Source organism: Canis aureus, chromosome 16, assembly GCF_053574225.1.
Source record: "Canis aureus isolate CA01 chromosome 16, VMU_Caureus_v.1.0, whole genome shotgun sequence".
Classification (NCBI taxonomy): domain Eukaryota; kingdom Metazoa; phylum Chordata; class Mammalia; order Carnivora; family Canidae; genus Canis; species Canis aureus.
Genome location: NC_135626.1, coordinates 9,063,501 through 9,079,749, shown reverse-complemented (window position 1 = coordinate 9,079,749; position 16,249 = coordinate 9,063,501). Strand labels below are relative to the sequence as shown.

Genomic DNA, 16,249 nt, shown 5'->3' with positions numbered 1-16,249 from the left:
CAGGAAGGGAGGAGAAGCCTGTGGGTGCTGGGGCAGAGCGGCAGAGGGCGGGCTTGATTCTAGGGTCAGTGGAAAGCCACTGATGGGAAGCGACGCGGCTGGACTTGTATTTGGGGGAAAAAATCTCCGCACAGGAGGGCAAGACTAAAGAGAGAAGCCAGTCATCTCCCCAGAAGAAATCCAGGTGCTGGTGGTGCCCCTCTCAGGGGGGGCAGGAGGGTGGTGATGGGAGTCCTCGTAAAGAGCCTGCTCACGGCCAGAGTCGGGGGAGAGGGAGGGCACTGCCCCGCAGAGCGGAAAGAGGCTTCCAGGATCCCAAGCTCAGAATGGGCAACTCTAAAAGAAGGAGGGAAGCCCAGAGACACCCCAAGTCCCAGACAGCCAAGCCAAGCCCCCCCCCACTCTGGGCTCCCCCCGAGGCCTCAGGGCATCCTACGGCTGGAGTCTGGGAGCAGCGTGTACTCGATGGCTCAGCGAGTGGTGTGTTAAGTAACAGGTGCTTGTGGAAGCGGATTTCTGGCTGTGGGTGGGCAGGTACACACACAGGTGCGTGGGGGTGGTGGCGGGGGTGCAGAGAGGGAGCAGCTGTGAATGACCCCGTGCTTGATATGGGGCAACTTGCCAGCGAGCCTTCAGAATGACACCCCCCCCGCCCCCCCCCCGCCCCCGCAGGCTCCCCCCCCCAGGCTCCCCCCGCAGGCCAGGGCCTGCAAATAGTCTCAAATCCATCTCCCTTCCCCCAACTCGCTGCCCCTCCTCGGCCCTGTGTGTCCCACCTACACCTCCAGGTCTTGCAGGTCACAAAGCTCAGGGGTGGGCAGGGCACAGCGCCTGTTGGGGCCTGGGGTTTTTCTGCAGGGGGCTGCCAGGCTGGGGGGGCCACACTACCTGCTGTGCTGCTGGCAGTAACATTGTCTTCCCAAGTCACTTGGGCTACGTGGGACATCTCTCCCTGCCCACCAGTGGGCTCTGCAGGGGTTGGCAACCGCACCAGATGGGAGATGAGACCCAGAGGTCCCACCTGGCTGGAGAAGGTCCTCCTAGTGGGGGACGCACCTGGGAATGAGGTTTGTGCTCAGGTGAGTTGAAACTGACTCCTTCCAGGTAACAAGGGTGCCCCGTTGGCCTTGAGTTAACCTGCAAGTGCTGGGACAATCCTTACAACAGTGGGATCCCATCCTATAGGTGGGGAAACTTGCTTCCGGGCTGGGAGACTTTCCTTGGGCCAAAAAATTGAAACAAAAGAGTCAGAAGCACATGTAGGCTTCCCTTTGACACGGAGAGCCCTGTCACCACCAAGAGACCTCTTGGAGCCGCGGGGCGGGGAGGGGGTGCCATCCTTGGTTGCCAGAACTGACATCAGGTCCTTAGAAGTGTTGGGAGCTGGGTTTCTGTCCCAAATATTTCATCCTACAGCGTGCATGTGCCTTTCCCCCTCACGTGTGGTGCAAGTCCCCCCCAGCCCTTTCCTGCACCCCGTTCGCTCTCCCCACACTGGTTCTGGGTTATTCCAGCAGAACCCCAATGTGCTGCGGTGCCTCCCCCATTTGTAGGAACAACTCTCTCCTCCTTGCTTCTCTCCACCAGCTCATGCCCCTTTCAGGGTCGCACTTCTTAAATGCCTTGACAACACTCCCATTTTTACCCCTCATTCATCTTCTTTCACCTTTTGGCATTCACCCTGGAGCACACCCCGAGACAGCTTCTGTCCCCTGAGTCCACCACGAGGTGGAAGAGGTCGCCTTTGACCTCCCTGTTGCCAATCCGTGGGCCTGCCTTGCACTCCTCTGTCTGGACCCCCCAGCAGCATCGGACACAGTGGCTGCTCCGCCTGGACACGTTCGTTCCACTTGGTTTTGGGCACCGTCCTCCTGGACTTTCTTCCCTCCTGGCTCCTCGTGCTCTGAGTCTGGCCTTCACTATCCAGCCTCTCTGGGCTCCATCCCAGGCCCGACGCTCTCCCCATCTCCCCACCCTCTCGGGGTTCGTGAGTACTCCCACGGAGTTGGGGTCTCCCTAAGCCCCCGAGGCCCCAGGGCCCAGTCTGGCCCAATCTGGCCTGCACTCTAGACATGGACGCCTCCAGGGCGACCTGCAGCAACAGGTCCAGAGCAGAGCCTCCTCTTCCCCACATGCAGCCCTTCTAGAAAACCTTGTGGTGGTTTCTCATAACATGCAACATGCACTTCTTGTAGGACACTGCGATCCCATGCCTGGGCAATTACTCAAGGGAAATGAAAACTATGTTCACCCAAAACCCCTCTCATGAATGTTTCTAGCAGCTTTACTTACCATCACTCCGAACTGGAAGCAGCTGAAATAACCCACAACGGCTGAATGGCCAACAGAAAACAAGGTAGAGCCAGCACATAGTGGGTGCACTTAGTGGGACACCACTTGGCACACAGAGGGACACCACTCAGCATACCATGGATGCCACCCAGCACACAGTGGGTATACACAGAGGGCTACCACCTGGCACACAGTAGGGCACCACCTGGCACATTAATGGAACATCACCTGGAGCACAGAGGGACACCACTTGGCACATAGTAGGACACCACCTGGTGCACAGAGGGACACCACCCAGTACACAGCCGGACAGCACCTGGCATACAGTGGGTGCACACAGCGGGACACCCCAGCACACAGTGGGACTCCACCCAGCAACAAGGAAGACCATGCTTGACAGGTAACTGCACCGTGTTCCTCAAAGGCACTGCGCTGAGGAAAGCCACCCACATGCTGCCTGACTGCACCCATAGGACATTTCCAGAAAGATAACTGCACCAAGAGAGAGCACAGCTACAAAGGGGCAGCCAGAGGGAGCTCAATGGGAACATGGAAGTGCTCTGTGTCTTGATGCTGGAGGGCTGGAGGCAGTCCCCTGAATCTGTACATGTGTTAAAATTCACAGAACTGTGCCGCCCCCTGCCCCCGGAGGGTATGGTTTTTACTGTATGATAAAATGAAAAACAAAACGTAAAAATGTAAAAACAACTTCCTCCAGAAACTTCTTCCCCTCATGGCTGTCCACCTGTGACCAGGTAAAATCTCCATTGGCCCGGTGTCTCAGGCCAGCATCCCGGGAGGCCCCTGGACGCCTCCTGCTCTCCCCTCCAGCCACACGGCTGACTACTGCCAAAGGCCACCCATCCCTGGGTGGCTCCCGGCTCCCACCTCCACCGCCAGAACCAGTACAGGCCACTGTCAGCCTTGGAAGAAGCTGCCTGGTTTCCTGCCAGTCTTAGGTCCCCTCCCCACTCCAATGTCTAAGCATCAGGAATCAGATCACGTCACTTCCTCCTAGCATCTGGCGAGAGCTTTCACTGAACCTAGAATGAAACCAACTCCCTCCCTTGGCGGCAGGGCTGGTAGGGTCTGGCCATGTCCCTTCTCTTGCCTTTCAGCACGCACGCCCTGTAGCCACGTCACATTAAATACTTAGAAAGCGCCATGTGTGTAGAATGCAGGGCCTTTGCACCTGCTGTTCTCCTGCTAGGAAGCCACCCACACCCCTACCTGCTCCCATTCACCCTTCAGGCTTCACCTTCAAAGCTGCCTCCTGGGAGAGCTCTCCCCAACCACCTGGGTCCTGGTGACAGGCCGGTCTTCCCAGCCACCCACTCCCACGCTCCCCTCAGTTGTATTTCCTTCCTAGCACTTTGAGGTGGTTTGTTTTGTTTATTCCCATCTCCCTACTAGACTGTGAACCCACGAGGCTCTAGGGCCTGTGGTACCTGTGTCGGCCCATGTGTGGAATTGTGTTTTCCAAAAAGATATACACTGGTGCATGAAATTATATGGAAGTAGGGTCTTTGCAGAGTTGATTAAGATATAAGGTAAGATGAGGTGATACAGGCCCGAGAATGGGGCGACCCTAATCCATCATGACTGCTGTCCTTCCAAGAAGAGCTGCAGAGCACACCAGACAGGGCAAGTGGCAGGGAGGAGACAGAGGCCATGCTGGACGGACGCCTCTACAGCCAGCCGTGCCAGAGGTTGCTGGTGGCCCCCGAAGCCAGGAGGGAGGCGTGGAGGGGATTCTCCTCTACACATGTCAGAGCCAGCATGGCCCTGCCCACCCCCTGATTTCAGACTTCAAGCCTCCAGAGCTGTAATACGATATGTTTTGGTTTTTTCAAGCCCGTCTAATTTGTGGTACTTGGTTATGGTGGCCCCAGGACACAAATGAAAGCGTGCACTCAAAATAATTGTTGGATGAATTAACACGGTAGTGAGAAAGCTCCCAGGAAATCCTTCTCCCTTGGCAAGAGCAAGGGGGCCCGGTTCCCCGGTGCCATTGGGAAGGCACTGCTGTTGGCGCTCCCGTCCCCCAACCCACCTGCAGGTCTCCCCGCATCTTCTGTGACCAGGACAAACCAGGAGCCCCTCAAGCCACCTCGTGCTGAGATGGGGCCACGCCTGGTAGGTGAGCAGAGCGGAGGTGTCGGGAGGAGCCGTATGGGCAGGGGACCCCCACGCAGCTCTCAGCAGATGGACGGTACCGTTTGAATTATGCGGGAAGCTCAGCAGATTCAGCTAAGGCGGCTCAGTGGTGGAGCATCTGCCTTCAGCTCAGGGCATGATCTGGGATCTGGGATCGAGTCCCGCATCAGGCTCCCTGCAGGGAGCCTGCTTCTCCCTTTGCCTGTGTCTCTGCCTCTCTCTCTCTCTCTCTCTGTCTCTGTCTCTGTGTGTGTGTCTCTCATGAATAAATAAATAAAATCTTAAAAAAAATCACTGAACGGGGGGGCCCCACCTCCTCTGCCTCAAGTGGGGTCCCAGCTTACAGGGAGGTCACATGCTCTCTTCTTACCCTGGCTCCCTGCAGAAAGGACCCGGGGAAGAGTCTAGAAGGAGGGCAGGGTGCACAGGTTGGGCCAGAATGTGCCTCTCTCTCCAATGCACCCCCCCTCACTGTACCCTGGTGCCCTCCACACTCACACCCAGAGCTGAAATCTTCCCTCTTAGGTTTCTATTCTCGTCCTGAGTTCCGTCCACCTCCAGTTACCGGGTGATCAATAGAGACAGGACGTTTGTGGGAGAAGACGAGAAGGCCAGATGCGGGGAAGAGGGGAGGGGAGGAGGAAACCGAGTAGATGGCAGCCGGCCCAGGGACTCGGAGCAGAATCTGGTGAAGCCAGGTGGCCATCCGGGCCCAACTCTGTCTTGGGGATGTAGCCCGTCTCTTCCCGCTCCTGTTCACTTGATCAACATTTATTATCATTGTACAGAACAGGTACACAGGACCTTCATCTGACACATGGGACCTCTCTCCACCATCTCCCACAAACACCACCCTGCTGGGCTGGGATACCTCTAGCAACAGGGAAGTCACCCCTCCTTCCCTGTCCCCGGTGGACAAAGGCCCAACTGGACTGGCTCCCTGAAGCCTCCGAGAATTTTCTGAGCAGAGGAATTTGCCCCTGGACAAGACTTGGGGATGAGAACGGGATGACCACCAACTACTCTCTGTCCTACACCCAGAGTAGACAGGACTGGAAACACTGTTTTGCTGGGCTGTCCGTGCCCCAGCTCCGGGTGCCCACCCTGCCAGGGGCCTGCTGAATTCTATTAGTACAGCAGCTATGCTGTCACACCTATGACAAGACAGGAAAATCTCAGAGCACGAGGGGCACGCAGTCAGCCCAGGAGCTGCCCCTCAAGTGTGTTTTGTTGTACCTGCACAGGGTTTTCTTTTCTCATTTTTTTAAAAATTATTTATTTATTTATTCATGAGAGAGAGAGAGGGGGGCAGAGACACAGGCAGAGGGAGAAGCAGGCTCCATTCAGGGAGCCCGACATGGGATTCGATCCCAGGTCTTCAGGATCACGCCCTGGGCTGAAGGCGACGCTAAACTGCTGAGCCACCTGGGCTGCCCTACACAGGGTTTTCCAAAAACTTTACAGTAGATGCCAAAATGTTAAAAATCAAGTGATCTTCCAGAGATATCTGTTGTGTGCCTTCTCTTGTAACCTCAGAAAATCTGGCAATATTTGGTCTCTTGTTCTGCAAAGGGCCTGCTCTCCACATTTTTTCCACAGACCACACCCTTCCCTGTTGTCTCTACTGGTCTACATTACCCGGGGGTGTTGTCCTGCAGGCCCCCGTAGACATTTGGGCTTGCCACCACACTGACCCAAGAATGCGTGCTTCCCTGCATCTTTTCTGAGCTCCAGTTTCTGCGGGTAGATGTAGCCACGGCCTCCCATCCTGGCAGCTCCGGCCCTATGCCTCCGTCCCTTACCTCTCCGGCCACCTAGCCAGAGGAAAGCAGATGCTAGAATAAGCTCTGCAAACACATAAGCTCACTGGATCCTTACCACAAGCTGATGGGGGAGTTACTCTATTTCCATTTTGCAGATAAGAAAACTGAGGCTCAGCTCAGTGATGGAGCCTCTGTCTCTCCAACTCACTTCAGGGGCTTTGCAAAGAGATGGCTTTCTGGACCTTGCTCCAAACTTATGGGATCCAAGGCTGTTGGTGGTGGAGCTGGGGAACCCATCAACTTAAAAAGCTCTACTGGAGGATGCTAGCTGGGTTTGGGCCTTGCTGCACTGGACCACTTGGGGTGGAGGTGGGGGCTCTGTCTCTGCTCTAAGGACAGTAAAGGGATGATTACATTTCCTCCCAAATCCAGATGTCACCCCAGATTTGGGGCATGGCTGAAGCCAGCTGCTGTCCTGCTCCACACCTGAGTTTCTCCTGTGTGGAAGGAGAGAATAGCTCCCACCTCCTTCCTGCCTTCCAGGAATGGGAGTGAATAGGAGGTGGGATCCCCCGCTCCTTCTCTCTATCCCAGACCCAGAGCGGGCAGGACTGGCAAGGATGTTTTGCCAGGGCTCAGAGAGGAAGGGAGGCAAGGCCAGGGGTGGGGGCAGAGGCCTTGAGGTGCTGGTGCCTGTTTTGGGTGGGGTTTCTCCATCTGCTCCTTCTCTCACCCCTGACCCGTCCTCATTCCTCATTCCCCAGGGCCCTAGGCCTTCTCCAGCTGCTTTACCTCCCTTCCTCATGACCTGGCAGCTAGGTCCCTCTGCTCCCTCCCACCGCTCAATCTGGATCTCCCTTGAAGGTGGAAATAGCTGACAACAGTGGCAAGTTGGAAGCAACCACAGTACCGGGGACCTTTGGATTTGGGAGAGGGGGTCAGTGAGATGGCCTATATAGAGATGCACTTGAGGTTGGATGTGCTTGGGTTGGATCTTGACTGTCTGGTGTTTAGTTCAGCTGTGTGATCTCCTTATATTCCCTGACCTCAGCCTCTGCATCTGGAAACATGAAGTAGAGGGAAGTGCTGTCTCTGTAGAGAAAGCTCTACGAGGTGGGGATCAGGTCTGGCTTGCTCAATGCCACATTCTTGGCTTACGGGATCTTAGCAATTCAATAACCATTGGGGAATCAAATTAATTAAATAAGAAAATGCACATGAAGCCCTTAACTGGGAGCTCAATGAGACTCAGTCAATGAGACTGTAGCAAATGCTCAATAAGTATCAGCTACTGCTGTTGGCAGGCTACAGAGGGAGGCACTCAGGGCCATGAGACTCTGAAGGAATCCCAGAAAGGGTTTCAGTCTGAGATCCCAGAACCTGAAAGGCCCTGGTGGGGGAGGGTCCCCAGGTGCCCACTCAGGAGCATCAAGGCACCATCTGGGCGGTGCCTACGTATGCCTTTGCCACCCCATCTCATCGTCCCGGGCCTCTCTGGCTCCCTGGCACTGTTGGGCTTTCCCACCCCAGAATTTAAAAAGGAAAAGCAGAGGAAGTTGCAGCCCTTTGCTGAACCATCTCACCAGTCCTAATTAATCGATAAGCCAAGGTGCTGTTTTCCTGCCAACCGGCCGCCTGAAGAGTACTTACCTTATCTGTGAATTGATTGCCGTCCTTTCGCCACCGCTACGTCTAATCCTGCTGCCCACAGAGGCTGGGCGCCAAGGGGAGCTGGGAGCCGCTGAGCAGGGGCCGCCCTGCCACCTTGCCAGGGAGACGTGGGCTCCAGCCGCCCAGTCCTCAGGTTACAGGTCGGACACTGAGGCCCAGAGAGGGCTGCAGAGGGCCAGAGCTGAAACAGGCTCACCCGGCCCCAGATCACCCAGTGAGGTGGAAGGAGGGCCGCTGACCAGACTGAAGAGGAGGATCCCCCTGCAGCTGCCCAAGGCAGATCAGAGGGGCTGCTGCGACCCCCAGAAGGTGCAGAGATCTGGTTCCCACCACCATGCTGCTAAGCCGGCTGGGACTGCAGGGTGGAGGGAGGGTCTTACACCCCCGTGGCATCCCCAGGGCAGGCAGGGGTCACCCAGCGGTCCAAAGCCCCGGACACTGATCAGAGAGCTCAACCCTCAACCCCCAGCTTCCACAACAGTGGCTGTTTGTCAGATGTTTTCCAGAACATTCCTGATTTAACATATGTTGCCCAAGTATGGGGAGGATTAGAAGTCACAAGTGTCAGAACCACAGACCTGTGCATATACACCTGCCATCCTTGAGCCTGAACCGCCTCATTCAACCGCTTGCCTTTGCCTTGGCCCATTTGGAAGACACGCGCATAGTCCAGGTAAAATAAAATGCGAACGTGAGCGGAAGACGACAGCCCCGCACCTTCCTGCCCAACCCCACTCTGCAGGCAGGACCACAGCGATCTGTCCGCACACGAGCTTCAGCCTTGGCCCCAGACCCCCAGTGCTCTTGCTGTGCCTGGACACACTTCTTCCCAATGCCTCCCCAATGTGTAGAAATTATGCACATGGGTGTTTCACACTTTGTACAAAAACGGGATTATACTAGACACCACGCAACAAATGGCTTTTTCCTCTTATCAGTAATTCTAACCTTGGGGTCTTTGGAGCCTGCTGCGGAAAGATGCCCCCAGCATATGTTTTCCCAGCGGGGTGCTTCGTGCGGCCCCTGCCCACGGCCTGAGCCATGCTCCTGATCCTGACTGTGCCCCACCTTAGCCCGTTTAACTGTCACCACCGTCCGCTGAGAGGGGCATGATTGTTATCATCCCCATTCTACAGATGGGGAAACCAGGCCACAGAGGACAGACTCCCCGTGCAGAGTCTCCCAGCCAGTGGATGGCAGCGCCGGGAATCCACCCAGGCTGTCTGACGCCAGAGCCATGCCCCCACCTGGCACACCAGTGTTCTCAGACTTGAACATGCATCAGAATCCCCGGAGGGCTCGTTAGAACACAGATTGCTGGACCCACCCCTGGAGTGTTGATGCCGAAGGTCTGGTGTGGGGCCCGAGAATTTGCATCGCTAACAAGTTTCCAAGTGCTGCTGATGCTGCCAGTCCGAGAGTCACACTTGGAGAGCATCACATGCTGCTGCCCCTTATCACTGCCCCTAGCCGACCCAGGGATGTGGCTTCCTGAGCCTCTCTCCTGAGTGCAGACCAGTGTGTCACGTGGCTTGCCCCTACAGACCGGCACATTATCTGGTGAATGAACAAATGACCCAGACAGTGTGGAGTCACTTAATCGTCTGCCATCTTTCCAGGGGATCAAGGCTGGTTTAATCTATGATGGTCTTTTGCCTTCCCCCCAAAGTAGCCTTGAAACATACTCTTCTCCAAAGCTGTGAGTAAAGGATTAATTCAACAGGTGGGGATTGTCCACACCCAGGATATTCCAAAGAAAAGTTTGGCCTTTAACTGGCTTCTGGGAGGTAATCTCTGAGCTCTTGGAATGTCTTGCCTGGTAGGAGTATCTTTGTTTACCTGGGGCTTCAGGACACATCAGCTGGTTTATGGTGATGTGATTTATGGCAGGGGAGCCTCTGGGTCAAGAGATTGAAGACTAAGGTGCACCATACAGGCAGTCAGCCATACCTACGTGATCAATTTCCAACAAAAACCCCAGATCCCAAGGCTTGGGCAAGCTTCCCTGGCTGGTGGTACCCCTCACATGTTATCACACGCCATTGCTGGGAGGACTGAGTACTGTCTCCATGACCGCATGGGGAGATGACATCCAGAAGCTCACACTGGTGTCTCTGGGAGCCCACGCATGCACCTTTTTCTGTTGCTTTTCAGTGTGATAAGTTGTAATCAAGAGTGTAACGGTTTTGCTAAGTCTGTTCTAGAAAATCATTATGCCTGAGGGTAGTTTTAGGGACCCCCCAGACACAAGCACAATTCGCTGAATTGCTGGATAGTTGGAGAGCACCTTCTGAGCACCCAGCTTTCACCCAAGCCCACACTGCCCAGCTCCCCTGGTCTCCTCTAGACCTTCCAGCCCTCCAGGCCCTACAAAGGACAATTATCATCCATCATTCACCTCCCTCCATGGAAAAACCAGGCGTCTTATCTGTGCAGCCCTGGCCACCATAAGCAGCCCCTTTGATGTAACACCAAGTACCATCACAGGTAGAGGTAACATCCCAGAAACCAGGCAATATCCTGAGCATCAGCTAACATCTCAGGAACCAGGTAACATTCTGGGAACCAGGTAACATCCTGATACTAGCTAACGTACCAGGAACCAGGTGACATCCCAGGAACTAAGCAACATCTTGGAAAACAGGCGACATCCTGGGAACCAGGTAACATCTCAGGAACCAGGTAACATCCTGAGTACTAGCTAAGCCCCCGGGAACCGGGCTACACCCCGGGACCTGGGGAGCGCCCCGGTGCCCCCAGCAGGCCTTACCTGCCAATGACCTCGATGTTGGAGATGGCATAGAAGTACTTGTAGAGGTTCTCCCGCTGCACGTAGGTGCCCCCCAGCGCGGGGCGCAGCAGCCGCATGCGCAGGTCCGTGAGGGTGAAGAACTCCTTGAGGCCCTTGGCGCTCTCCAGCCGCGTGTACAGGTTGCCCATGTTGCGCAGGTCGGGGCCGGCGAAGATGGCCAGGCGGTCCCGCACCTCGAAGCGCACGTGCTTCTCCTTCTTGGAGCCCGCCCAGCGCGAGTACTCCTCGGTGCACAGCACGCGGTGGGCGCCCGAGGACGACAGGTCGCGGGCCCGGCGCGCGGCCATCCCGAAGGCCTCCATGCAGTCCTCGGCGTAGAACTGGTAGGGCTGCCACGTGCGCCCGTTGTCCAGGGACTTCTCCAGGACCATGACTGTGGGCCGGCCGTACTCGAAGGTCACCACCACGTCGTCCGTCAGCTCCACGCTCTTGTTCCACGACAGGGTGATGTTGGCTTCCAGCGGGCTCGGGTAGCGGCTCCACGTGACGCTCTGCCAATACGTGGCCAGGCCCTCATCCTCCTTGTCGAACATGAGCCGGGGCGGGTGGGCCAGGTCTGGGTTGGAGGCGTCGCACTCGTTGCTGCACAGGTAGGGGTTCTCCTGTGGGGGGGGGGGCGAGACGGGAGGGCTGGGCGTGACTGCTCTGGGGCCCCAGGGAGCCTCATCCCGGCCTGGCCCCCGCACCGTGTGCCCGGGCGTCCGCCGGGGGCTGGCTGAGCCTGCGCTCTGGTGTCCGGGCACTGGGAGCCTCTTCTGGGCTGGCGACCTGCACCTGTGTCCCCAAAGCACATAGAGGCAGGCAAGCCTACGGCTTTCTGAGAAAATGTGCACTTGCTCCTGCTCCAGATACAGAGAAGCAAGAAGGGCAGGTGTTAGTCACCTGCTCCCAAGGCCCCTGTGGCTCCTCATGGCCTGCAGGATAGAGTCCTGCCTCTTTCTTCTATTTTATTTTTTAAGGTTTTATTTATTTATTCATGAGAAACAGACAGAGGCAGAGACACAGGCAGACGGAGAAGCAGGCTCCAAGCAGGGACCCCGATGTGGAACTCGATCCCAGGACCACAGGATCACATCCTGGGCTGAAGGTGGCACTAAACCGCTGAACCACCCAGGTGTCCCAAGTCCTGCCTTTTTAATAGGCCTCTTTAGGACTCCTCTCCCACCATCCCTGGAATCACTGTTCTCGGGCCCCCGGAGCCTGGCCCACCTGAGCACTTCTGTCCTCCACACCCAGCTTGTCTGAGCCTCTGAGCCTTTGCTGACGGTATTCCCTCTCCTTGACGTGTCCTTCTACTCTGCCTTGAGGAGGGAGGGCGGGTGGGCAGAGGGAGAAGCAGGCTCCCCACCGAGCAGGGAGCCCGATGTGGGGCTCGATCCCCAGACCCCGGGATCAGAACCTGAGCCGAAGGCAAATGCTTAGTCGGTGGACTAAGCCCCCCAGGTGCCCCATTCCTACTCACATTCTTCATTCTTTAAACATCTACAGCAAGAGGCCTTCCTGACCCTTTAAAATAATACCATTATAGCAGCAGGAATGGCCGAGGGAGAGGAAGTCAAAGTCACTGCAAACATCTGCTGAACTGCCACCCAGTGCCAGGGACTCTATGTCTGTTACAGACCTCATTGTCTCATTTCTCTTCTGTCTCATGTCGCACCTCCAAACACAGAGTGCGAGTATGAGCTCCGTGCTCCGGATGAAGGAACCCCGGGCTCGGGAAGGCAGTGTCCCTCGCCCAAGGCACCCACCAGGAAGCGCGGGGAGCTATACCCAGGCCTATCTGATGCAGAGGGTGGCGGTCATGCCCGCCTCTGCCCCCCAGCCCATGTGCCCCCCTCGTACGTAATCTGAGCACCCTGGGAGGAGGCTGGGTGTCTACAAGCTCCTCTCCATGGGGTGCATCTTGGTGGCGAGTCATTTCCAGGGCCCTGGCACAGGCCTGGCAGGCTCAGTGGGGGACACTGGCTGTGGAAGGCAGGACACAGCCCCCACTTGCTCTCTCTCCTCTCACCCCACCCCGGGGAGGCCGGCAGCCCGCTCCTGGGCCCAGTGGGCACCAGCTGTGGCTCCCCTCTGTGGCAGTTCAAATCCATTCCCTGAGTCTGCCCATTGTGTGAACTCGGCCAGAGGCCTTGAAAATGTCACCAATGTGGTGGTTGCCTGGAGTCAGGGGGATAAATAGGTGGAGCCCTGGGGGTGGGGGGACCGGTGGATTTTAGGGCAGTGAAGCGTCTCTGTGTGACACTCTCTTGGCGGATGTAGGATACTGTGCATTTGTCCAAACCCACCGAGCTGACAACACTGAGCATGGCCCCTGATGTAAACGGTGGGCTCTGGCTCACAATAACTATCAATGTAGCTCGTCAACTATAACCAATGTACCAAACCAGTGCAAATATGAATAGTAGGGGGAACTGTTGGGGAGCCTGGGTGGCTCAGTTGGTTAAGAGTCTGCCTTCAGTTCAGGTCATGATCCCAGGGTTCTGGGATTAAGCCCTGCATCAGGCTCCCTGCTTAGAGGGGAGTCTGCTTCTCCCTCTCCCTCGGCCCCTTACCCTGTTCATGTCCCCTCCGCCAAATAAAGATTCTTTTAAAAAGTAGCGGGGAACTGTTCATGGGGAGACGGGGGCATTAGAAACTCCTGCCACTGTGGGCTCAATTTTCTGTAAGCCTAAAACTGCTCTAAAACACAGTCTATTAATTAAAAAAAAAAAAAAGCTGCCATGAAGAACCACAGCGTCCAGACCACTCACATCCCTTTTTGATGAATATTTCAGGTGTCTGGTTTGCTCAGAGACAAAACAGCTTGGATCTGAGTTAAAATCTCTTACTCCAAAATGAGCCACTTGGCTCCCACGGGGAGTAGGCACGTTGCCTCCTGGGGGGCTGAGCTGGTGCCCCCGCCAGCATCACCACAGTGGCCTCTGGTGGTCACTGCTGATGCCCTTTCGTGGAGGACACGTTCTGCCCAGGGGTCTGGGGTGGGCGGGTTGGCCCAGGATTTTACTGAGGCAGCTTCCACAAAGCCCTCCTTGCCCAAAATAGCTCTGTCCTTGGTCCCCTGTGGTGCCACCGTCCACCCCACCTGGCCCAGGCCCGCTGATTCTCAGGACCCACAAACCTCAGGATGGAAGGGAGATACTGCTGAATCCAACCCCTCATTCAGCAGATGGGGAAACTGCTGGAGGCCCAGAACTAGGCGGGACTGGCCCAGGCCTCCTGGATAGCGGGAGGTGTTTGAGAATGAACCTGTTCCTGTCCTGGAAAGCCTCGAGGCTGTCGGGAAAACATTAGCAACCTCACATGCAACGCAGCAGGGAGAGGGTCTGGTTCAGCTTGTGGGCCCTGCGCTTCCTCCAGCTCCAGCTCAGTGATCCTGCGCCGTCATCTCCCTGAATGTGAAGGGGCCGAGAGGCCCCCGGAGATGGCTCACTGGCCTACAGAGGCCAGGCCTGGTGACGGGAGGGCCAGGCTGCTCACACAGGAGGAGCAAGCCTGCCCATGGGGCCAGCCCCTGCCCCAGCCCCTCCGCCGGCACACAGCAGGGAAGAGCTCTCTGTCCAGAGGCATGGTCATGGTCATGCCATTTGGGATGCACCAGGGGGTGGGAGGACACAGTTTGCCCTTAGGTCGGCATCCCCACCTGCCAACCAGCGATCTCTGTCTTCCCACTCCCCAGGACCCTCCACTGCCCCAGCACCTTGTCAGGGGCTAAATCGCAGCTCCCTCCAAATTCATACATTGAGGCCCTAAACCTCAGGATCTCGGAATGTGACTGGTTGGAAATAGGGCCATTAATGGGTGATTAAGTTAAGATGAGGCCATGAGGACAGGTCCTAATGCAACACAACTGGTGTCCCTGTACAGAGAGGAAACTTGGATCCACAGAGAGACACCAGAGGCGAGTGCGTGTGGAGGAAAGCCATGTGAAGAAGCAGTAGGAGGGTGGCCATCTGCGAGCCTGGGAGAGAGGCCTCAGGAAACCAGACCCGCCTTGTCTTCCAACAAACTGCTAGCCTCCAGAGCGGTGAGCAGAGAGATTGCTGTGGTTTACGCCACCTGGGCCCCAGCAAATGAGTATAGTCCTCAGCCGGGAGCCGGGGATCGTGGGGGCCGGGGATGGTCAGGGTGGGAGGAACGGTCCCAAGGGGCAGGACTGAATTGTGAGTCTTTCATGATCTCCCCAGAAGCTCTTTCTGGGATCCTCCTCCGCAAGCTTGGCTTCCAGCACCCGGGTACCAGGCGACACCGTGCTTCCTTGCCCACCTGGATAGCTCCTATCAATCCAGCTCTGAAGGCTGTGCCTTTTCTCTGGCTGTCCCATCCCCTCTTGCCTCTGATCTTGTGTTCCTGCAGCGACTCTGTCCCCCTCAGTGTTTTCAGGGCCCTCCCCCCATGCATCTCCTCCAGGAAGCCCTTCATGCCCGACTCAGTATTTAAACCCAGCTCCCTCGTCATCCGTCATGGGATGTTGCATGTTCATCTGGCACAGTGTAGGAAAACCTCTGCGTAGGGCCTGGACCTCAGTAGCCACTCACTAAATTATCATTATTACAGTCATTATAGTAATATACCGTCATTATATTAATATTAATAACTAATTAATAGTAATAATTATAATATACTGCCATAATAGTAATAATTATCAATATAATGACAATTAGGTTAATATTAATATATCTCACGCTGAATGCTGATATTATTCCTGCCATCCCCTGACTGCCGTGAATCACCCACACCTCACCTTCCCCAGTCCTTCTTCATCCCCTTGCCCTACCTTCCCTCACCCTGCCCAGTCTCTTGGTGGTCCCCACTGCAGGACATGGGACCCCACACAGCCCCCAGCCATGCCGGCCTGTCACCAGGAAAACTGACACGGCCGGCTCTGCCAGGGGACGGGGGCTCCAGCCCGGCTGCCGACACCACGCTGCCATAACCTGCGGGGCCCCCTGGCCCCCCGCTCCTCAGCCCAGGAAGCAGATGGTCAGAAACTAATGAATCAGCCTGTGTATTTACCAGCCCCGCGCCTGCTGCTGAGCGGGCTTAATCAACAGCGAGCACGATAAATAAACCTCAAGCCATCGCCAGCACAACTCTCTCCCTCTCACTCCTATTTCTCTTCTTCCTTCCACCGCCCTCCTGCCCCAAGATCTTGGAGTTCCATGTAACCATTTTGGGGTGCGGGGTTTGGCTCCCGTTCAGGGCGCTGTCCACGCTGCACTTGCGATCCTTCCCAAACACCATTTGCTCTTGCGCTCGCTTTCCTTCTGTTCTCCCTGAGTGAGGGTTCCTGAGGAGGAGCCCAGGGTCGGGAGCCCAGTTTACCCCAACCCCCCCCCACCCAGTGCTGTGCCTCAGTCTGACAGCTCATGACGGCAGGTGCGAGGGAGGGGCCGGGCTGGAGGGGGGCGTCTGCCCGCCTTCTTGGTCTGCACATTTCCACCGAGCTCTGTGAGATCAGATTCAATGAAACAGACAATCCAAACAATACCTAGTGCCTAATACCTGGCCTAACACCTGAGAGAAAGTTAGGGGTGTGGGAGCCACACTTTTA

General features: G+C 56.3%; 1 protein-coding gene across 9 annotated transcripts in view; it reads right to left on the bottom strand.

The window, feature by feature from the left end:
* Window positions 1-16,249, bottom strand: part of NTNG2 (netrin G2) — a 69,069-nt gene that overhangs the window by 26,794 nt on the left and 26,026 nt on the right. For all 9 annotated transcript variants that reach the window (XR_013353934.1, XM_077851163.1, XM_077851168.1 and 6 more), the window contains one exon: window positions 10,654-11,297. Coding sequence is in view for 8 of the 9 variants with exons in the window: in XM_077851163.1 (XP_077707289.1) it covers window positions 10,654-11,297 (644 nt within the window). In the remaining variant the exon portion in view is untranslated. The remainder of the gene's footprint in view (window positions 1-10,653; window positions 11,298-16,249) is intronic.